General features: G+C 36.4%; 1 protein-coding gene across 10 annotated transcripts in view; it reads left to right on the top strand.

Moving 5' to 3' along the window:
- Nucleotides 1-24,083, top strand: part of CDON (cell adhesion associated, oncogene regulated) — a 92,566-nt gene that overhangs the window by 20,128 nt on the left and 48,355 nt on the right. For all 10 annotated transcript variants that reach the window (XR_002782063.1, XR_002782062.1, XR_002782061.1 and 7 more), the window contains exons 2-7: nucleotides 15,377-15,513; nucleotides 17,021-17,293; nucleotides 18,558-18,704; nucleotides 19,566-19,709; nucleotides 20,366-20,653; nucleotides 21,804-22,073. Coding sequence is in view for 6 of the 10 variants with exons in the window: in XM_023534710.1 (XP_023390478.1) it covers nucleotides 15,438-15,513; nucleotides 17,021-17,293; nucleotides 18,558-18,704; nucleotides 19,566-19,709; nucleotides 20,366-20,653; nucleotides 21,804-22,073 (1,198 nt within the window). In the remaining 4 variants the exon portion in view is untranslated. The remainder of the gene's footprint in view (nucleotides 1-15,376; nucleotides 15,514-17,020; nucleotides 17,294-18,557; nucleotides 18,705-19,565; nucleotides 19,710-20,365; nucleotides 20,654-21,803; nucleotides 22,074-24,083) is intronic.

The raw sequence follows: 24,083 nt of genomic DNA on the forward strand, positions 1-24,083 counted from the left end.
GATTCATGCCTCTGAAATACCATTTTCCCAGCAAGGTCTCAAAGTTTGGCCTCTTTGGGAAGGGAATGTTTGTGAGAGGAGTAGGGATGGCACTCTGGGTCCACTTGGGTCTTTTTGAGTGGCAGAAACCCATTAATACCAAGAAGAGTAAAAGATGCTTTAGGGAGATTTGTTGGTTGATATTCAGGATGAACAGCCATGGGATATCTGTGTTTAATGCTCCATTAGGGTGTACATGATTTAGCCTATTTTATAACCAAATGTTGGTATTGAGCTGTTATAATCTGATTTAAGACAGTAAAGACTTAAGTCTTTAGTTGTTTTTCAACATTGATCTTCAAAACAGTGTGGTTTATAATGAAGATTTTATATTTGTCTGGAGTAAAATGAGAAAAAAAACACAAAAACAACCAAAAGGCATGCAGTGATTGTTTCCTAAAGCTAAATTTCTAATGAAATTATTCTCTGCCTACTGTTTTGTTCTGTTCTAATGAAACAATGATAGTAGATGGCAGTTCTTCATTTTTGTTATTAATATTCATACTTGGAAAATTGTTTGCAATCTTGCATGGGCTCTGCGGGTCTTTTGCTTCATTTTAAAATATTATTGGTGATTGAAATCCAAAAGTCTAGGAATCGTTGCTATAGATAAAATTTCGTAAGTAACCAATATACAATTATCGATATTGGGGTACGGCTGCTTTGCTGTTTCTCATGCTAGATGTTTCTCCATCCGTAAGATTTATGATACATCCCTATCAAGAAGGGTTTTTCTCTCTGCCATAGATTTAAGTTGGCCTTTCATCTTTCTCCAGCAGAAATGGAAACGCCTCACGTAGTTTAAGTGCACTCTCATTGTTCCATGTACTGAGGTCAGGAGGCGAGCACCTAAAGAGTCTCTATGTGAAAGTGCTTTTTAGTTATTTTATTAGTACTGCCATTGGTTATTTTAATTAGTAGTATGTGTTTTATTTGTACCCTGAGTCTGTTCGAGCAAAGAATATAATTCAGATAAACAAAATAATATCTGATGTTTTGGGATAGCCACACTTGCCACCTGGACCTTTAAGGTGTTTTCACTTATGTTGGCAGGGAAGCTAGGGAGAGGAAAGGGGGATGATTATGTGCAGTTATGAAGTGTTTTAAACATTAATTCTCAGAAAGCCTGATACCTAGTTTTCAAATTGGTGTCGCTGTATTCTTCATAAGAAATGTTTTGTTTTTGTTTTGTTTTTTAAAATGATATTGAGTTTTCATGAGAAGACCTATCATTTCCGTTGTTTTAATGTATTTTTAACAGTGTTTCCAGGATTCTGTGAGTACCTTACAGATAATTTGACTGTAAAATGGCAGATGACACTTTCACAAAGCAAGAAAGTTCGCTAGGGAAATTTCTCTAATTTCTGTGCCTGAATATAAAGTAAAGGGGCCTCCTCTCCAAGTTCTTACAATGAAATTGTAAACTTAGTCTCCTATTTTTTTTTCTTTTCGACTAGGCTGTTTTTGTTTTTTGTTTTTTTTTTTGAGTGAACACAAACACTCTTTTTGCTTGCAAACTTAAGTGCTGAACTATATGCTTTTGACTTAATTTTTAGAGCTGAAATTTTATTGATTTTGGATATCTTTGCTGCCTCCCCCCATTAGTGCTGTCATTTTTGGAGTCTGCCAAAGATGAGGCAAAACCTAGGGTAAGAGGTGCATACAAGCTTTTAAGTGTTTTGTTTTGTTTTTTTTTCTCCATTTAAACACAGCACTGTACAATGTGTTTAAATGTACAAGAATTCTAAGGTTGGAAGAGATTATAGAGTTTTTTCCCCCTTGCAGACAGAATGTAAGCCATACTAAGTTAGTAAATGTTCTAGATGACGTTCTCTAGGAAAAAGAATTTAGACTATCAATTATTAAACCTAAAAAATATATTTAATTTTAAATATGTATTAAGTATCTTACAATATTTTTAAACATATTTATTTTAAAAATTAGAATCCCTGTCACTTTGCGAAACTTTTTTATATCTCAAAACATGTTTAAAGTTTATTATATATATGTAATCCAAGAGTTAAAGACGTCAGAAACTTACAACATGACATCAAGGTCTCTATTTTCTTATTTTACTTTATGTTCTCACCCATCTGTTTTGCCCATAGCTACCGTCAATATAAGTTCTCAATACATTTCTGTTTTATAAATGCATGAGAAACAGCTTTTTGTGTTATTAGGCAGCAGAGTCCAGCTCCACTCATAATCTGTCTCAGAAAATGGGTTGAATGAAGAGATGTTGGAGAATTAAGCAAACAAAAATCCCACCCACAGCATTCTTATAATTCTAAGACCCAAATTAATCATATGACATTATGTGAAAAATAAAGTTACAGCTCTCTTCTAAATCTCACCCCAAAACAAAACAAAATCCTCTAATGCTGTATATAGAAGCCAGTGATGACAAGCCCTTAAAGAGTGTCTGGCTACAAGGGTATATAGACGTATCGGCTTATAAAAATGGATTCTGCAAATGCATGGTTAGTGTTGTGTGCATAGGAAACATGAGTATAGTGTAATATGAAAAATTAAGAAATCTATCAGAACTTAATATATCTAAATGAGAGTTGTGTCTTTCAAGAAGTCTGTCACCTTGGGAAGCTCTATGGTTAATCTGACATTGCTGTTATTGTGCCAGGAAGTCTGGAGTTCTTTTAGGATTATCTTTACTGGTTATGGGACTTTAAAAAAACTGTGTTGTTCTCGATTTTTTCAAAACAGCCATTAATGAATAAATTGGGTGATAACAGAGTTAAGACTATGTGGGGTTAAAAATCAAGTGTGATTAGAACATAAGAAAATGATTTTTATGCCTGGTTTATACATCGACACTGAAAATAATTAACAAAGGATTTTCAGAGAAGTTTTGCACAGAGGAACATCAGTGGAATTAATGAACCTCTTCTAGACTGGATCTATTTGCTGCTGTAGTTTTTCCATAGTGCAGTGGTCCCCAACCTTTTTGGCACCAGGGACGGGCACTCCTATGAGAATCTAATGCCTGATGATCTGAGGTGGACCTGAGGCGGTGATGCTAGGCGCTGGGAAGCAGCTGCAAATACAGATGAAGCTTTCTTTGTTCTCCCGCTGCTCACCTCTTGCTATGTGGCCTAGTTCCACAGGCCATGGACCAGTACCAGTCCGCAGCTCAGGAGTTGGGGACCCCTGCCATAGCGTATGTATGTATTGTGTATATGTGTGTGTGTCTCCTGGATCAGTGTGTCCTTGAATGATTATTATTATTTTTTGGCCATCCTATTTACTGTGGTCCAGTGTAACATTACAACACAGCAGCTGTCGTTTTATACATATGCCTCCCAGCAGAATTGTTCCAGTCAGCTTTGCTTCATTTCTGAGAGACAGGCTGGACCTGAGGCTGCAACTGCTTCTCAGGCTCTCCCAATTAGACTAAAACTTCGTGCTATGTTGTGCTGTGTTTACATAGGTATCATGATCTTAATTGATGTGTTTTTCTGTTTTCTAGTTCATCAGGACGTTATATCTTTGTCATTTCTTTGATTTTAACTGCCTATCAAAGTTTTCTGGGGTGCAAATTTTCTTCATGCAAGCTAATGTGTATTTTTAACCTATCTTTAAACTTATCAGTCCATTTGTGGTGATTACGTACTGACAATATAATAATCTGTGATTGATTTATATGTCAACTAATGAATGTGCTTAGAGTCCCATTATCAATGCCTGGCCACTCTCCTTTGGTGCTACAGCAGCCTCAAAGCTGTGTCTGACCTAATCATTAGTTTGAGCAAAGCAGGGGCTCTTAGGAAATCTTGACTCCTTCAGTTATTTTATGCAGCCAAGTTTAAAGATGGAATACGATACTTGGAAACTAGTATCATTATGTTCCAGGTCTCTAGGAAACTTACAGCTTAGCAGGTAGCATAATATAAAAGTCAATGTGATGGGTGGCGGGAGGGGGTCCCGGGCAACCAACATCGATTCAAGTTTATTTGCAGCAGAGACTTTTTTCTTAGATTTCTAATTTTTTCTTACTTTGGTTTCTCCTAAATATTTGGCTGTATACATTAGAATATATTACATGAAAATGAGTTTCTCCCTGAGATTTTATTTCCTTGTTCTTAAAATGAAATCTAAACCAAACCTCATGAGGGTGAGTCTTTTGTAACTGCCAGGGAAAATGTGTTTCATTTGGTAAGGTCTAAGCAAAGCACAGGACTTATTAACAACTCTATTAATTTTATTACCTAACACTTATCTAGAGCTCTTTTTCAAAAATTCCTCCTTTTCACTCTCCATCAAAAAAAATAAAATTATCTATAGTTTAAGTTTAGCCAAATGTGTATCTGGATCTTTATATGTCCAAGTTTAGTTATTTCTTAGCAAACAAAAAATTACTTTGAGCATTTGTTTTGTGGTTACCATAACTCTTTTATTTTTTCCCATGAAACCAATTCCAATGACAAACTGGAAAATCTATTGAGTGTTGGACTTGTGGCAAGTGTTGAGTCTATGCTGCTTGCAAAGTAATCCCCTTGAAACTTGCCGTATTTTGTCTTTTTAATAATTGCTCCCAAATCACTTTTCAGAATTTCACTGTTTGTGTGTAGCCATGCTTTTAAATATTTGTAATGTAATGCTCCTGTATGACTCCCTGTAGGTGCCAGAATTATCTCATCTCCACAATTCTTGATTTCCTGTGCTCTAGAAGCAGGAGGAAATAGTCTCCCTGAAAGAGAGTGGAACAGGACCACTTGACTTTTTTGTTAAACATACAAATACTGTGAGTTGAACCTAGCTCCGCTCTAGCCCAGACCCCTTCTCTTTTGGTGCGTAATTAGGAACACATTGAGTCCTATTGCAGCTGGCAGCCCCTCACCGTTGCCTTTTTCTGCTTGTGACCCTTGATCTCAGTGACCGTTCCTGGGGTTAGTCCTAGGCCCTTTTCATTGTGTCGGAGCTGAAGTGGCTCATGTGGAGTTGATTATTTCTCTGCTCATTTGGCCTTTTTGGTGCCATAACTCCCAGTCACTTCCATTTTCTTCTCTACTTTTGACGCTCCACAGTAAAGCGAAGTGCTTTTGCAGGCAGCAGGATCAGTTTGTATGCTTGGCTGACCCGATTGAGACTCCAGAGAAGTGGGGGGAAGGGCCTTGAAGTCTGTAGTTGTCAACGTTTTTTAAGAGGGTTTTAAAGGAGTTGTCAGTGTTTTTTTTATGAAGTGGGTACTGTGAAGAGCTGCATTTCATAACTTAGGGGTCTGAATTCTGGTAAGAAGAGAGTGCTCCAGGTTATTGACGTGGACCTGGGTGTTTGATGTCCTGCAGCTCTACTTCTGTTAGATTTATATGTTCTTCTTCCTGCCTCCCAGCTATGTGGCAGGTCAGAGAATGCATCGCTGTCAGTTGCACATGACTGCTTTAAGGGATTCTTTAGTTTCCGAAAGAACCAGGAATATCACTCTCCACCCGCAGATTAACATGCTAACTTTTGGATGGTATATTTGTTGCAGCTGGATTTATGATAGCACTTTCTTTGCTTCTCCTTTCCTCACCCTCCTCCTACTCCTACCCACTCCTCCAGTAGAATCACTGAAGGATGGATGCCAGCTGTTCCTCTCATTTTTCAAGACCCCATGTGGACAGCGTGAAGACTGTCACTGATCAAAGGCCTTAGAGATCATGAAGGAGTCAACAGTTAAGGAATGTGTCTGACTACCCTAAACTGTAGTACCTTTGAAAGATATATGAGTGTGAAATTCAATGACATTTTAAACTCTTTAAAAAATTTTGAGTGTTTGATTCCATCTCTGGAATATCTTTTTTTTTTTTTTTTTATCTTTTCCTTTTGTGTTTAAATTCTTAAAAAATTGTTTGGTAGTATTGACAACAGGAATTATTTTGAGTGAGGAATTGCTACCCCTTCAAATGTGTTTTTTTTAGGAGTCAGCCTGAGGCACCCTTGTCAATAGGGAATGTCAGTACCATCTGTCTGCTGTCGCCTCCCAAGTCTTTCTTAAGCAATGCAGGCTTTTTTTTGCTTGCCTACTAGATGTCTTTCTTACGGTTCCACTTATGTTCAACCCAACTCATTAGCTCCACACCTTAAGATACATTCTCTCCATTCCTTGCCACCCTCAAAACAGCAACAACAAACCACAGAAAAACCTGCTGCTTCTCATGTATTTCCTATCTTAGTAAATGCATGTCATTCACTCACTCATCCAATTCAGAAATCTGGACAACAGCCTTAATTCCTTTATTTATGGCCAAAGCAAAGGGGAGACAGAGAAGTGGACAAATAATAGATCCCAAAGACGTCTGTTCTTTCCCAATGCAAATCATTCACTATTCAAATCCTATCAATTCTGCACCTTAAATGTCTTTTTTTTAAGACACGGAAATATGTCTATGTCTTAAAAAATATTTTTACTCTTTTAAATGTATCCCCTGCTATTTCTCTAGATATAGGTCCCCATCCTCCTTCACCACAGACTTCTAACCTCTCTTTCTCTCTTCAGCCATTCTCCAAATTTAGTATAAATGATTTTTTAAAAGCACAAGTCTGATCTTGTTCTTTGCCTGCTTAAAAGCCATTAATACTCCCCTCTGAGGATGAAAGCCAAATCTTGTAACCTGATTTATACTGTTCTTTATGCTTAGGCTTCCACTCACCCTTGTGGCCTTATCTCTCATTACTTACTATCCTCCTGTTTCAACTGTACTCTTCAGCCATACTTCCTTGCTCTCTCTACCTTTAATTCTGCACACATGCTATTCCTTCTGCTTGGAATACTCCCCTCCCCTTGCTTTTCATTCTTCCCTCCACCCTGCCCCCAGACTTATCCATCTGATTCACCTAATTGTTGTTTCCTCTGAGAAGTCTTCAGCCCTCTAAGTCCAGGTTAAGTGACTCTTGTTTTCAGTTGCTGAAAACCTTTATTTTCTAAAAGCATTGCCTCTTAGCAAAATCCATTTCCATTGACTGTGATGGAAAAAAGTCATGTCGTATTCTGTTCCAATATAAGATTGCTAAACAGTTTCACAGAAAAATAAATCAACTAAGCAGTAAAAACAAATTTGTATAGGTGATAAACAATATTTTGAAAGTAAATAAATGCAGTTTGTTCTTAAATATATTGCAATGAGTTTATTGTGCTTAGCAAAAGAAAGAAGACTTGAGGGCGGTGGTTGCTGACAGAGGGCTGGTAAGGAAGTCCTTGGAAGGTGGTAGAGAGGCAGGAAATCAATTTTCAGACAGGAAGTCCTTTTAAGGCACATAGTTGCCTTGCATTCACGTTGCTCATAAAAACGAAGTTACAGGACAGCAAAATAAAGGCTAAATATGGGAGTGTTCTACAACAGTGGTCCCCAACCTTTTTGGCACCAGGGACTGGCAATCTTCAGAATATAATGCCCGAGGCAGTGATGCTAGTGCTGGGGAGTGGCTGCAAGTACAGATGAAGCTTCGCTTAGGAACCATGCAGCTCGGTTCCTAACAGGCTTTGGAATGGTACCAGCCCCAGGTCCAGGGGTTGGGGACCCCTGCTCTACAACCAATGAAAATGGCGCACACTCACCCTAGACAGAAGATTAAATACTCACTGTCCTCCCTCTCACTTGGCATCTCTACACAAAGCGCTGTGTTTTGGGTTCATTCAAGTATAGCGTGCCATTCAAATTCTTCATGTGCTATTTTCTGACCAGAAACCATGGTGTCATGTAAACTGGTGGGAGTATCTTTGCCCGAAGCTGTAATATTCAAGCACCACTTTTTAGTGTCTGATTGAAGTTGTTATACTGAATAAAAAGAAGCCATCCAAAAAGTGGAATCACTTTGCAGGAGCCCTTATAAAAGGTTTAGTCGTTCTGTTAGATAAAGCTGTGTTTGAATGTCGCCTTCCCTCACCTGACTATAAACCTCAGGAAGGCAGATGTCCTGTCTGATTTATTCGTGGCCGAGTTCCCAGGAAAGCACAGTGCCTGACACATGGTAGGCATGCACTAAGTACAGTTTGTGGAATAAAGGATGAATTCCTCTGCTTTGAACTCTTTTAATACTTTTTACCCTCTCATTGCATTTATGACACCTTTTTTTTAAATTCCGAAGTTAATTATGTTCACGCTGTCATTCCTCAGGCTGCAGTCCCTTGAGTTCAGGAATTATGGCTTCCTCATCTTCCTTATCTTTGTGCCCGTCGTAGCATCTTGCCCAGTGTTAATGCCCCATGTATGAAGTTAATTGATTGAGTGAATATTTCCTAGAAAAAAGTAGGTTTATTGGAGAAGTCTGCAGGAAATGATGTTAACTTCTAAGCTGAAGGATTCAAAAATTCATAATGAAGAAAACTTTGACAGGCGCTTTAACGTTAAATGTGATTAAAGTTAAGGTAGTTCAGTGGGTTAAAGAAGTGTATGTTTGATTTCCCTAATTGAAGTTATACTAAATTAATCAGTACTTAATCAAAAATTTTTAAGTAGACATGCTTTATTTTTTCTTTAGTTACTGCAGAAAACTCATATTCTTTTCTCAACAGCTGAGAAATAGCATGTCTTGAAATAGATTATTTCAAAGTAAGAATCAGGTTTTTTTTTTTAGAAGGGAGATTATCGTTTCATGTAGAGTACAATGCCTTAAAAAAAAAAAACTAAAGAATTTTTTATTTTGAAGAAAAATGCTAACCCCAAAGCCAAGTTTTTGTTCACAAATTAATCACAGTTATTCCCTAACTGTAAAAAAAAAAAAAAAGTTAGGAAAGTTTGATATAGGGTTTAAGGAGGGGATAATTCAGAGGGACAATTTTGATCATCCTTGATAAAGCAAAGACATTACTTCAAAAACAAAGGAATCAAATCTAGAAATTCAGGAAAGACTTTTCCCAAAGGATTATTCTGGCAGCATGTTGAAAAGGGGTTATAAAAGCATTAAGTTCACCACCTGAACAATAAGTTAAGTAAATGCTAAAGAAATATTTCCTCTCTTATTACCTTTAGCTTCCCTTTGCCAACAGAAATGCCCCTGAGCCTGGGATGGCATAAAAGTACAGTATTATTTATAAGACAAATTGCCTTTTGTGTAAATGTGAAGGGAAGGCTGAAAAAAAGCCCTATAATTTACAAAATGCCAGCTATTCTTGAGGAACTTCAGGCAGGACTCATGGCCTGTGAAAGTGGAGAACCCTCCAAAGAGTTTTACAGTGTGGAGGAAAGAGTTGTCCGTTGATTTGTAGGTTTAAAGGGGAGCTATACTTAGCCGTTCTATTTTGTTTCTGTTCTTTTGTACCATAGTCTTTTTCCTGGAGAGGCTGTATTACCAGTTACATTCTTGGACATGAAGTGATCACTAAGCATCTCAGACACTTAAATCAGCCACTCAGAACTGCAGTGAAAATAATAGAACTATGTTGACTCTTAACTTCCTCTGAAGATATGGAGGTAGAAGAACTTCCTCATGGTCATGTTAGTTTCTTCTGAGACCAGTGAGTTGGATAAGCTTTAACAGTTTTGTTTTTTCACACAGGGAATCAGGTCTTCGCCAAAGTCCAACAGTAAGGCAAGATGGAACCAATTTGAATCCAACCCCTTGAGTTATTTTACTACTTTCAGTAGTTTAGGGAAGTGGAGGTATATATGTGCTTTATGGACAAGAAAAGCATTAGGGAAGGGAAAATAAAGTTTTGAAATGAATGGTAATTTACTATTTTGAATGCCAGCAAATATTGCCAAAAATGTCTGAAGCAGTTTTTGCATACAAAAAAAAATTTTTTTTTAAAGAAATACATGTTATAAATGAAAATCACACAGTATAACAGTGACATCTTATCCTACCTTACAGTAAGTTTTGGGTGAAAAGCAGAGATTTTAGTATCCATAGTATTTTTTGCAATTGCATGTTCACATTGACAAGGTTTGATAAATGTCGCCTCAAGTGTCCATTCTTTCATTCTTTTTGCAGTTACTTTTATGTAAATTTAGAATATTGTTAGAAAAATCCTTGATACATGAACCGACTATTGATTTATGCCCTATCAAATATTTTAATTAATTGCTCAAATTCCTGTTTTATATCTGTTCTTTGCTTAGCACAGTGTAAGGATCTAAACCATATGTTGGTGAGAGTCACCCCACATTGTGCTGGTGGTGGTTATTGGGGATAGGTTTGTATAATAGCCATCTTTTCGGAAAACAATTTGACAGTATATTTAGATTCTTAAAAATGTTTGTACTTCTTCACCCAATAACTCCACTTTAAAAAATCTATCCTAAAAAAAAAAAAATCTATCCCAAAGACATAATTAGAGTGGTTAAAGATTTATGGACAAAGATAGCAGCATTATCTGAAAAAAAAAAGTATGCATATATATATATAGTATATATATATATAAGATAGTACTTTTAAAAATGACATATGTATATATGCATATATATATACACACACATTTATTAAAAAAAATAGCCTAATCAAAAGAGAATGGCTAAGTAAATTAAAGTACATCCATTCAATAAGTATTTATAGCTGCTAAAAATTATGAATAATTTTGGAAAGTAAAAATGATCCTTAGATAAATGAATAAAGTGTAATTAAAAACTATTGCATATATGTTATGATCTCAGTTATGTAAATATACACATGTCTGGAAAGGATTAGGAAGAAATGCATCAAAATATTGGTGTGTTATCTTTAGATGGTGGAGTTGTCACGTTTACTTTCTTTTGTGTACTTACGTATTCCACATTTTCGTATTTATGTATTCCACATTTTCTAGGCTGAATATTTTTTTGGCAGTACTTGACCAAACCTCTTGTTAACAATTTTCTACTTTTAAAAGTAACATTCGTTGTAGAATATGTGAAAAAAAACTTGAATATGTCGTTTAAAATATTGGCTAGCATTATGTTAACCATGTTGGGTGCTTTAAAGAAAATTCTAAGTGAGAAAAACACTGAAGTCTAAATAACGACATTGTAATTTAAACCAGAATTCTATCCCATCTGACATGATTTAAATGAGAATTTTGTTTTTAATTTTTGCATGAGAATATTTGAACATTCTGTGTGCTAGAACAGAGGTCCGACAGCCTTTGGCAAGCGATGTGCCAAAGGGATGAGCTGTGGAGTGGGCTGGTGTCCTCTAACCAGGGACCTGGTCTTTGCTGGCCACTGGTTCCAGATCAGAAAAGAGGATAAGATGAGGATGGGATAACAACTTTTATCAGAGGAAATTATGGCTGTTGTCTCCTTTGACAAGGTAATGTAAGAAAGGCGACGTACAGGTTAGGGCCATAGATCTGTGTGTAAGAAATCAGTAGGAGTCTCGTTCAGTTGTGGTGGAACTTGGCCGAACAAACCGTTCATTTGCTAGAACAATGCAGGACATATATACTTATATATATATAAATTATAAATATATAAAATGTACACATACTTAATCCCCCATTTCAGTAAACAGAGCTATTATTATATATACATTTTATATAATTTATATATAGGTGTTAAAAATATGTGTGTTAAAATATATGTTTTCCAACAACTTACTAGTCAAATAGCATTAACACTAATACTGAGTTTCCTTTTTTGACAAAGATAGTACTTTTAAAAATGACATAGCATTGTACAATTTTCCAGTAGTGCTACTGGATGTACCCTGATTTATACATTGCCTAACCTTCCTTGTGGTCAATGATGTTTATTTGGGAGGTTGGACCTGGGTTGCTAGTGGTGGTGGTTAAATATAATTTCAAGCTCCCTGATCCATATAGCAATAAAACCCAGGGCTTTGCTCATTATCACAGTTCTCTAACAAACTGAGCGAGCTTGCCATAGATAAATATAAGCCAAGTCAGTAAATATTTAGTAATTGACTGTTATGGTCGTAAGTTTTTTCTAACCTCCGAAATAAACTGACAGCACGTAATGAGTAACCGAATAGAAAGATAGAATTAATAAAGGATATTTGTGTGTGTTAATACTTAGGTAGCAATAATGAGCTGTGAAATTTTAAAGGACAGCTGTAAAGTAACTCAATAGATGTGCTAAGGTTAAAGTTGACTCAGGAATTTGTTTCACTGCTTTTCAATAAATAAATAGTTGAGGAAAGATTTGGCGAAAGGAAGAAACTCCTCCTTGTCCTCATTCTCTCAGGAAAGTGGCTCCTGTTAACAAGTTATTTGAATGTTTACTTTGCTTTGACTGCTTAGTGGTGGTGTGTCAGTTCTTACCCTTGAACCAAGTGAGAATTCAAATAAACCAAAAAAAGTTTTCACACAGCTGGCCCCTTCCTCCAGTGAGTGGTACCAAAATATCCTCTCTCATTTTTTAAAAAGAGGTCAGCAAGAAAAAATCGAAAAGGCAGCCCATGAACTGATAGTCTGTGATCAAAATAAAGTTGAATTTGCTACTTGTAGATTTTGGAGTACCTGGCATAGAGAAGTAAGCAGATCCGAGGGGATATTAATTGCCTTATTCAGAGCCATACATAGGTGCTTTACTTTCTATTACTACCCAGTTTTATCAGTGGTTAAATTAACCTTTCTCTACATAAATGAATATGCATATACACTTCTCATTTCTGAAATGTTATTAATGTAGCTCTGTCATTACATTTTGTTGCATTCCATAGTCACTGATTCGATGTCCAGCGCTGGCCAAAGCAGGAATGTGGGGAAAATTTGCAGGCATAATGCACAGTCTTTGGGTCCTGAGACTAGCATAGAGCCTGGCATAAAGTAGGCACTTATATTTTTGATTTTAAAAATCATGCATACAAATGAATCAATGAAGGCATAAAAAATACAGTTAGGTTACACCGAATGTGGATGAGATGACAGTTTTTATTAAATACTACTCAAGGGATTTCTAGGAATTGGTTTATATTAAGGTCTTCCTTTCGTGTTAAGAAACATCTATTGGGTACCTATTTTCCGCTAGGTGTTAGAATTTACATAGTTGAATATGATGTCACTCTTGCCTTCAGCGGGGACAGAGTTGTGTAACCAGATAAATTGCAGAACAGAGTGATGAATGCAGTGGTGATGGGTGTCCAAGGTGTAGAGGGAGCACAGAGGAGGAAGAACGAACCATATCTGGAGAATGGGATGGGCATTAATTTCACTTATTCATCTTGTTTATTGTTCATTTCTCCTACTGGAATGTAAGGTATACATTTTTTTCTTTTACTTATTTTTATTTATGTGTTTTTTAATTGCCCTATTCCCAGCTCCTAGAATAGTACCTAGCATATAATATGCATTAAGTAAATATTTGTTGTTTGAATGAATGATTTTCCTTTCAAAAGGAATTTACCAGTTATATGTCCACTAACAATATATCATAGTGATTTTACCCACATCCTTACCATGTGTGAAACATTTTTAGCTTTGCTAAATTGCTATACCATCTCTATATTAAAAAAACAAAACAAAACACAAAAGCAAACCTTCCCTTGACGACCGTTCATCTCCAGCAGTTCTCCCTATTTTTCTGCTGCCCTTGTATAGCAAAATTCTTAAGGAGTTTTCTGGGCCTGCTTTCTTCGTTTTCTCCCTTCCCGTTCTATTGTGAACCCACCATTAGTCTTTCATCCCTTCTCCATTGAAACCACTCTTATCAATATCACCAGTGATCTCCATTATGCCTTTCCCATGGCGTCTCATCCTACTGTACTTCTCAGCAGTGTTTGAGAGAGTTAATGACCTCTAGAAATATTTTCCACTTTTCTCCCTGGATTTCTTCCAATTTCATCAATGACTTCTTAGTCTCCATTGCTCCTTCTTTCTCCCATATTCAGTCTCCAAAGATTGGAGTGTCCTAAGGCTCCTACCTGGTCTCTCTTATCCTCTCATTTTCCTTAGAGAGCTCATGCAGCGCCATCATGGCTGTAGTCGATCTAGCATCTGCATTTTCAGCCCTGACTTTGCCCCACAGCTTTAGACTCCCACATGCAATGGTTGATGCCGCAGTAGTACTTGGATGCTTAATGACTATCTCAGAATTACTTGGCTAAAAAAGCACTATTGACTAACCCTCTCTTTAATGTCTTCCTCTCTCCAGTCTTTCCCATTTCAGTAAATAGAGCTATTGTTTATTGTTACACCAAAAACTAAGTTATCCTTAACACATCTTATCTCACAATCTACATCCAAGCTTTCAGCAAATTTTGTTGGTTCAAGCTTTAGAATATGTTCTGAATCCAATTACTTTTTACCACCTCCTCAGTTGACTCACTGGTCTAACCCACCACATGCTCATCTCTCTCTTGAGTGATTACATCCCCTCTACTTGGCCTCTCTCTTCCATTCCTGGGTGGTCGTCCCCACCAGCCAGTGATCTTTTTAAAGCGTAAGTAAGATTCCATCACTCCCCTCTCTAAGTCTTCTGAGGACTTGCTTTTGCACTGAGAATAAATTCAAAAATCTTTTCTAAAATTTATTTTTCAATTGCAGTTGACATACAATATTCTATTAGTTTTAGGTGTACAACATAGTGATTAGACATTTATATACTTTACGAAGTGATCACCCCGTTAAGTCTAGTACCCATCTGATACCAAACATAGTTATTAGGATATTATTGACTATATTCCCTATGCTTACTTTACATCCTCACGACTGTTTTTATAATGAGCAATTTGAACTTCTTAATCCCTTTCACCTTTTCACCCAACTGCAAAGTCCTTACCATGGCTTTCGAAGCTGGATAGGATCTGGCCCAGCTTTCCTCTGTGCTCGTTTTATGGCTCATCCTGCTCTCACCACAGTGGTCTTTGGATGTTCTGCAGACATGCCAAGCTCCGTCCCAACACAGTGTTGCACTTGGTATTCTCTGTTTGACCAGTCCATGAGCCTGAGTCCCCCATCTGAAAAAGGGGAAGGAAACCAGTAGATCCTATCTCATAGGGTTGTTGTGAAGATGAAGTTAATATATTGAAAGCACTGAAATAGTGTCTGGGACATACTAAGCACTGTATAAATGTTAGCTATTATTTTGTTGTTTTTGTTATTGTTTCTGTTTTAAGGACTAGAGAAAGAATTCATTTTGTGTTGTGTCGTAGATGCTTGTGAGATGTACAAACAAATACACTACAGGCTGTTAAATGTATTCATTTGTAATACAAATGTAAAAAGAGATATGTTAATACCTTAGAGGAATGAGCAAAACTTCTAACTGTAATTTAGTGTCTAGAGATTAGTTTGTGAATTGGGAAGATGCGGATCATTAAGTGCCTTGTATTTGACACACTCTATACAAAGCTTTCTGCATAGATGGCAGCCATCATGCTCACAACTCTACTGGCTACTTAGATTAAAGAGGTCAACTGTCTTTCTGGTTTAGATTTTCTTTTCTTTTCTTTGAATGTCTTTTAGTGAGCCAAGGCCTGGATTTTGCTCTGGAAGTCTGCCCTGCCCGCTTCTGTAATCTGGCGCTATGCATCCAGATCCTGGAGCCTTACAGACACTGCTCTATGCTACTCTTTCGATTCTGTGCTCTTCTGTGAGTTCAGGTAAGTGTAGAAGAATGGTAGTGTTTTAGCTGAAGCTTTTTCTCACCTTAATCTTATAAGAAGCAACTGTCAACTTAACGATCCTGCCAGTAGTAATGGTTTCTAAAGACATTTATAAGATTTGTTTGACCATTGGAATGATTTTTAAACTTTGATTAACTCAGAATCTCTTAGTAGGGCTTCTTGGGCATTAGCAGGCCTTCTCATCATTGTCCTTGATTCCTTTTGTTGCCTTAACAGTATTGCCTGATTGTGATTTTTTTTCAAAGAGGGTATGTTTCAAATTCCTGAATTTGGAAATCATCACAGGAATAAAATGCTGACTGTATACTACTAAAGAGAAATTTTATAATCAGCTTGGAGTGAGAGAACTTGGTTCAAACCTCAGGTCTCTCCTGACCTTGCCTAATTTATTATCTAACGCTTTGGGTTACCAAAAAGTTTAAATGTTTTGTTGTTAAATGTGTATATAAGCCTGAACCTAATCCACGGGCCACATGCATGTTTTTTTATTATAGATGTGTGTATATGTTTAATATATAATAGATTTACAGGTAAGTATATGCAAATACAGTGATATTTATTCATTAAGTAATATTTATTTTCTCTTAAAAATACAGTATAACTTACATTTAGTAAGGGAAAATTTGATTTAGTGGTTTTATTTCTCTTTTTGTTTTGCTAAATAACAGCCTCAGATTTGGTCAAGAGAGGCACTTCCCTTAATCTTCATTTCTGATAAAATATCCTGTAAAAGTAGGTTCAGTAATTTATTGATTTTAAAAAATTAAAAATGTATTTTTAAAAAGTATTTTATTCTGCCATATTAACAGCATTCCTGTCCTCTGCCTTCTTTTCAGGGTGGAGGAGGGGGCTCTGTTTTGATACTTAAGTGCAAGTTCCTGGAGGAATAGACATAACAAATGAAATGATTCCAAACACCAAATAAAAATAGTAAAATGGATACCCTATTTAGCCTTATATCCAAAAAAGGATAGACTTTGTAGTTCATTGTGGCTTCCTAACATTTTATTTCTGCTTTCTTAAAAGTTAACATTATTTTATATTATAGGGAAGTAGTAAAGAAGTACCATAGTCTTATTTATAAAATAACTTGCTCTTAAGGTCAGATCCCGTTGGTAAAATGGGAGAGAATTCTTTTTATTTTGAAAGTCATCTCCACTTTTTCAGATTCTTAACTTTCATTTCTTAAAACTTAACTTCGTTAAAAGAGCGGTTTGCCATTTCTCATTTATTTTGGTATTTTGTTTGATTGGTTCTACCCTAATTATTAAGTCCCACGTTAACATGTTGCCTTTTTCTTTTAAACATGGGCTTATAAGACTTCCTAGAACTTTTACAAGCATTAAGAACCATAACATATAAAGTAAGAGATGGCCATTATTTACATAGATTCAGATGACATGTATTTAATATACTCTTCTTTCTCTTTCTCCTTCTTGCCCGTTCTCCCTGCCTTTTGCACACGGGAATTGTTCCCTTGTAGACTTGGCCCCTTATTTTATTTCTGAGCCACTGTCTGCCGTCCAGAAACTTGGTGGGCCTGTCGATCTACATTGTTCTGCTAAACCTGTGACCACTCATATCACATGGTTACATAATGGAAAGCGATTGGATAGAAACTTGGAACAGATTAAGATTCATCAGGGGACTTTGACTATTCTTTCTCTTAACCCCTCGCTATCGGGTCACTATCAGTGCGTTGCCAACAACAGCGTCGGCGCAGTGGTGAGTAGCCCTGCGACGATATCCACTGCAGGTGAGTGTGATTTTGTCCCTGTTATTTATGGTCTTTCCTGAAATTACTGCTTGTACTTGCATTTTTGAATACTGGGAAGAGCATGGGTTTTGGAGGAAGGCGCACAAGAGTTCTCATCCCAGCCTTGACTCTTGCTGTGTGTGTAACTTGGGGAAGGCACCTGAACCTCTGCGAGCCTCGCCTAGTGCCTTCATCTGTAATGAGAGTAGGGAAGTGTTTTTTTTTTTCACATGGTTAGCACAGTTTTCTAATGTGATTCTGAATTTCTTTGTGAGTAGTTAAAAGTCCTAATATGAGCAGCAACAAAACAGCTATTGTCTGCTTTGACACTCAGTTATTTTATATAGTTCTTTATCTTTCTTGCACATCTAATTGTTTTATTTGCCTTGATTACTGAGTGATTTTAATTTATTTAATTGAAACCAGGCTAAAGAAACAGGAAAATAATAACCGACTGTCAAGAAAAGAATGTTGAGTATCGAACTTAGGCAAAATCTGGAACGCGTGATTTTCTTAGTGAGTTTGAGCCATCTGCCTTTCAAACGGTGATGGCTTCCAGTAATGGAAAACGTCTTTGTAAGGGCACCCCTATTTACAGAACGAATCTGGATTCCCCAGGAGTAGTGAGTTTGTCATAACTGAGAAGAGTAAATGTTTTTGTAGAGCTGTGACCCATGGACAGCTCCAAGACACACAATCGGAGGGCTGAATTCCTAGCGGCAAGCTGCTGGACATTTTCAGTATTGGAGATAACCCTTCTTTCCTTGCAGGCTCCAACTGTCGTAAACTTACACTGAGACGATTTGAGACCGAGTTAGTACATTCAGATAATTCAAATGATATATGGCTTTGTTTTTCGATGTCCTAGGTTCGTTCCCATAAACTATTTTATTGCAATATGAGTAGCTACAAACAGAATGGTGAAGCGTAGGGAAAGTTTTGATGAGGGACTGAATCGAAAGGTTTTATCTTGACAGAGTAGAAACAATTAGGCTTTATAGTTCTGCCTGATATTTTAAGAGCAGTTTGATTTTTTTAATACCCTTCTGGGAAAGGGTGTACTGACTAGCTCCAGCCCTCTACCATGCATCTCTACCCCTACCCCCACTACCTTCTGAGATACAGAGATCATGCTTCCCTATGAACTGGATTAGCTGCCACAAATGGCCACATTGCAGATGTTGCTTCTAGTTTTAAAATTTCCTTTGGGAAAGAGAGTTCAAATTTACATTTATTTACTTATCTATTTACTTATTTATTTTAGTTCTTGGTGATTTCGATTCATCAACAAAGCATGTTATTACAGCAGAAGAAAAAAGTACTGGTTTCATTGGCTGCAAGGTACCACATAGTAACCCCAAAGCTGAGGTGCGCTATAAAATCCGAGGAAAGTGGCTGAGACATTCCACAGGTGAGGGTTTTTATGAAAAGCCAGTGGCGCCCACAGGTCAAATGTTCTTTAAACAACCTACTATTAAGCTCTGTGTTGCTGGGGACTGCTGATACAAAAATACATTAGATACCTTGTCTCCACTCTCAGGAGTCAAGGGGAAGGGACTAGAACAAGTGGTTACATTATTGAAATAATTACGTTCCACACACACGCAGGGCTCACTCCCTCAACTTATTCAGGTCCCTACCAAGACAGTTTTTTCTCTGAGAAGACCTCCCTCAGGGCCCTTTCTAAAATAATATGCCCTGTTGCTCTCTGCCCACTGTCACTGTATTAAGCTCCCCGCCCCCCGCCCCGCATAGCATTGTGTCATACATATTTTTGTTTGCTGGCTTATTATTTACCTTTTTCTCTGCCACTTCCATTCCTTGCACTGGAATGTCAACTGCATGAGTGCAAGGCCCTTTTTTACTGTCTTCATTGCTGTATCACTTGTGCCTGGACCATCTGTAGAAAATAGGCACTGAATATATATTTGTTGAGGAAAAAAATGAATGAATAGACATGATTGAATATTGGGTGATCAGTGCTGTAGGTGTAGGTTTGCCCAAGGTGTTAGCTCTGGTCATTGAGAACATTTCAAAGTTCTCAACCTGTGATCTGTTGTCAAATGTTTTTGATTGGCTTGATTTTGTTATTCTAGTAGTGTTGACTTTTTATGCCTTGACTTTCCCTTTCCTTCATTTAATGATTTTCCCTGGTTGCTTTTCTGCTGCTAGTCTTATGCCTAAATTTAAAGCATAAATATGAACCTCGATTAGTCTTAATTGGTGTCCTTCATAAAGAGAGAGTCCTAACTGCCTTCTCTTCCTTCCTCAGAGAATTATTTAATCCTTCCATCAGGAAATCTTCAGATTTTGAATGTATCCTTAGAGGACAAGGGATCATATAAATGCGCAGCCTTTAATCCTGTCACACGTGAATTAAAAGTTGAACCCATTGGCCGAAAGCTCCTTGTGAGTCGTAAGTATTGAAGAGAATAAGGCTAACTAGGAAGAATCCTCAGAAGCATTCTTCATAATAAAGTTGAGAAATGAGAGTTCATTTTTCTTTTAGATCCTTTTGTTATCATAAGAAAGTATTATAAAAATTAAATACATACACGTATTATAGAATAGTACTGTGCGTATTTTTTAAAATGTAGTGATTGTTTAGAGGAGAATTTTGGTCAAGATGACAGAGAAGAATACATATGGAAAACTTTACCCTTTGCTCAAATAAAAAGAAATTTTAGAGAAAATATAACTATATCAGTGATGAGCAAGTTGATGGCTAACTGTGAATTATGAAAAATAGATATCTCTTCTCTTTCAGGTTGATAAGTCATAGCTGATTTTTAGATTATGGTAGTTGAGCTGAGGTAGAACCAATCGCCAAAGCTCAATGAAATAGAAGTTCTTGTTCTTGTTGAGATTTCTACTTTTCTAAACTGCTAATTTAGAAGTAGCCTAAAGGATCACAAACTCTTTTAATTTTAATTCTCAACTAAGAATGATTTAGCTACCAAAAAGGCCCTTGTAGTATAAAGAACAATAAATGGGAAGGTGAGAAAGCTCACAGATTTGCTAAGGAAGAGATCGGACATGAATGCTTAGTAATTTTTTGTTTTCTTTTTCCAGGCCCTTCTTCAGATGACTTGCACATCCTTCACCCCACCCTTTTCCAGGCATTAGCTGTTCTTTCTCAGAGCCCTGTAACCCTGGAGTGTGTGGTGAGTGGGGTCCCAGCTTCTCAAGTGCATTGGCTGAAGGATGGTCACGATGCTCTGGTGGGAAGCAATTGGCGGAGGTTGTATTCTCATCTTACCACAGATAGTATTGACCCAGTGGACTCTGGAAACTATTCTTGTGTGGTGGGAAGCAAGTCTGGAGACATAAAACATGTGACTTACATGGTTAATGTACTTGGTAAGATGTTACTTAATACGTTTTTTTTGAAGTCAGGCCATTTTTCTGGTCTAACTGATGTTTGAATGGAATGTTTGTGAACTAGAAATGAAGTAAGGACTATCTAGAAATATCTACACCGGCAGACAGGACAAGCTTCATTTTCTTAAAGGACTGCTGAATTAGGCAGTATTTCTAGGTGTCTCAGAACATTTCACTTGGGACGTTCTTGGGACCCTCACCTCAGCCTGGTGACATAGTACAGAGCTTGTCGTTCCTTCTTAATGGCATGCAGAAAAGACTGGAATTCAGTAGGTTGGAGGATTCTGGGCTGTGTTAGTTAGTGTAGCATCCAGCAGGAGCAACTAAGCCAGAGTACTGACTAGAAAAAGTCATCTCAAAAAGAAATTGATTTCATTTTATTTCTCCTTTTGGAATGATTTCACTATATCTAGCTAATACAATTTGCATTACTTTCACCCACAATTATATATATTCTCTTTCTCTCCAAGCTGTTCCTTTTTTTTCTTCCAGCTACCTATCTCATTGTCATGTGTAGCAGCAGAAAATGTTTTCCTTTCTCAAAACAGGTTTTTGTGAAAACCAGAAAAAAATAGGTAGTAAGTGGTTTCATAATTAATAGTTTTTGTAAACCCGCACGTGTTTAATTGCAACCCTGGAATTAATGTAAATGTGTGGCAAGTGGGCTTTAAAATTTAATGATCATTAGGAGTAGATTAATATGCATAATCTTTTAATTTGGGCATGTGTTACAAATGTCGATAAATGATTTACTTTGTCTAGGTAAAAACTCATTTGATGGATATTAAAGGACGTTCTTTTGCCCATTATATACCTACCCTCAAAACAGAATTGACTATAAAAAGAATTTAACTTCTGAATAAGCATTCTTCTGTTTTGGCTCTTGTTTAATGTAAAATCCAGGGAAACTATTACTTTATTTCAAACAAGTCACCTGAAACTAATGCTAAGACATATTAGTAACATATGGTTTATCCTATTAGAGGGAAGTTAAAATACATTTCTAAATTTTTCTTGACCACAGCAGATGGGAGAATGTGAATAAATAATACAAGTTGATTTTAACTAGTTACTGGTAGAGAGAAGATTTTATATGACTCACGTGATAATTTATATATTTTGTTTTCAGAACATGCCTCCATTTCTAAAGGACTGCAGGATCAGACAGTGTCTCTGGGCGCCACAGTTCAATTTACTTGTGAGGTTCGTGGGAACCCATCCCCCAACTGTACCTGGTTTCACAATGCACAGCCTATTCATCCTTCCCCACGACATCTAACTGGAGGAAATGGATTGAAAATCACTGGTGTTACCATGGAAGACTCTGGGCTGTATCAGTGTGTAGCGGATAATGGGATTGGATTTATGCAGTCTACTGGGAGACTTGAAATTGAAAAAAGTAGGTTTTTAGGTCATGTACTTCACAAATAGTTTTATGTTGTGGTTAAAATTTAAACTAAAGGGAATGATCCTATCACCATAACAGAACTTCATTCATGTTTCATGGTCCCTCTAGTTGCAGGTAGGCATTTCCATGAAGAAGCAGCCTTATTTAATCAAATTCATTAAAACATTTACAATATTTTTTCAACAGATACTGTATAGTTTAAAAGTTACATGGTAAAAGTCTCATTCCTGTTCTCCAGCCAGCCAGATTTCCCTTTAGAACTAATGAGTTTTATAAGTTTTTTGATTATCCTTGTGTGTACATATACAGTCCCACACAACGTGTGTGTATATGCATTTAATAACAGTTTCTGTGTTTTTTACATAAATGGTGGTAGCACTCTTCACCTTGACATTTTCACTTAACATATTTCTATATGGTATATTAAAGAATGTTTTCATTCCTTTTTAAAAATGGATTCTTATTAGTATTCCATTGCATGGTTGTAATGATTTGACTAGTACCTTACCGATGACCATTTCTAATCTTTTGCTACTATAAGGAGTTCTACAATGAATGTCCTTCTATGTAGATTATATTGTATATGAGTGAATATCTGTAAAGTAGATTCCTAGAAATGAACTTGCTTAATAAAAGCATATATGCACTGGTAATTTTGATAGCTGTCAGAGTTGCTAACCAAAGCTATTACCAATTTACATTCTCACCAGCAATGTGTAACTGCCCATTTCCTCATATCCTCACCAAGTCAATTTTTTTTTTAAATCTTTGCCAGTCTGATAGGTTAGTTTTAGTGTATGTGCTGCCGAAGTGAGTACAAACAGTCTGATAAGGTTTTAAAAAAGTACCTTTTGATCCATATTTTATTATGAATGAAGTTGGGAATCTTTTCATGTGTTAATGAGCCATTTGAACTTCCTTTCCTGTATATTGACTGTTCGTTTTTTCTTGTCTGTTAAAAATTAGGTTGATCTTTTTTCTTATTGATTGATAGGAGTTTTTTATATCTTAGGGACATTAATCTTTTGTCTATGAGTTATAAATACTTAAAATTTCAAAGAATCAGTGTGGTACAGACCAGTTCTCTGACCTTGGTGCAATTAATTTAGAAGTTAATAATAAAAAAATAATTTTTAATCAGCATATATTTGGAAACTTAAAACTCTACTTCTCAATAGCTAGGTCAAAAATATCATAATGGAAGTTTAAAGTACTTTGAATGTTACGAAAATGCCACAGATCAAACTGTGTGGGATATAGCAAAAATGGAACTTCAAAGGCAATCCATAGCCTAAATGCTTATAAAAGAAAACTAGTAAGATTGAAAATTAGTGAGCTATGTAAAATAATAGAATAAATTTAAAGAAAGTGGAAGAAAAGAGAGAATAAAGATAAGGGTAGAAATCAAATAAATAGAAAATGAAAATAAAGTAGACAGGATCAGTACATACATATCTCATATTATTGTACTTCACTTTCTTGCGCTTCACAGATGTTGCATTTTTTTACAATCTGAAGGCAAGATCCTCTACCAGCAAAAGATTACAACTCACTTTATTGCAGTATTCGCTTATTGCGGTGGTCTAGAACCAAGCCCACAGTACTTTTGAGGTATGATTGTAAAGATAAAAGTTGTTTCTTTGTAAAGTCTAATAAAATGGACAAATCTTTGGCTAAGTACAAAGAAACAATATTAGGAATAAAAATATGAGTCTTGTAGAGATTATAAATAATAAGACTGTGAAGTCTAATAAAATGGACAAATTCTTAGGAAAACTATAATTTAGTAAGGCTGACTTAAAAGAAATAAAAAATAACAGATCATTCCATATATTACACAAACTGTTCCAGAGAAAAGGAAAAAAATGTGAACTCTCCAGTTGGCATAATTTTGATTCCAAAAATCACCAAAGAATGGTATGAGAAAGGAGTCAAAAACCCAATCTCTTTATGAACATAGATGCAGAAATTCTAGATAAAATATTAGCAAACCATCAATAT

This window comes from Pteropus vampyrus, unplaced genomic scaffold, assembly GCF_000151845.1.
Source record: "Pteropus vampyrus isolate Shadow unplaced genomic scaffold, Pvam_2.0 Scaffold130, whole genome shotgun sequence".
Classification (NCBI taxonomy): Eukaryota; Metazoa; Chordata; class Mammalia; order Chiroptera; family Pteropodidae; genus Pteropus; species Pteropus vampyrus.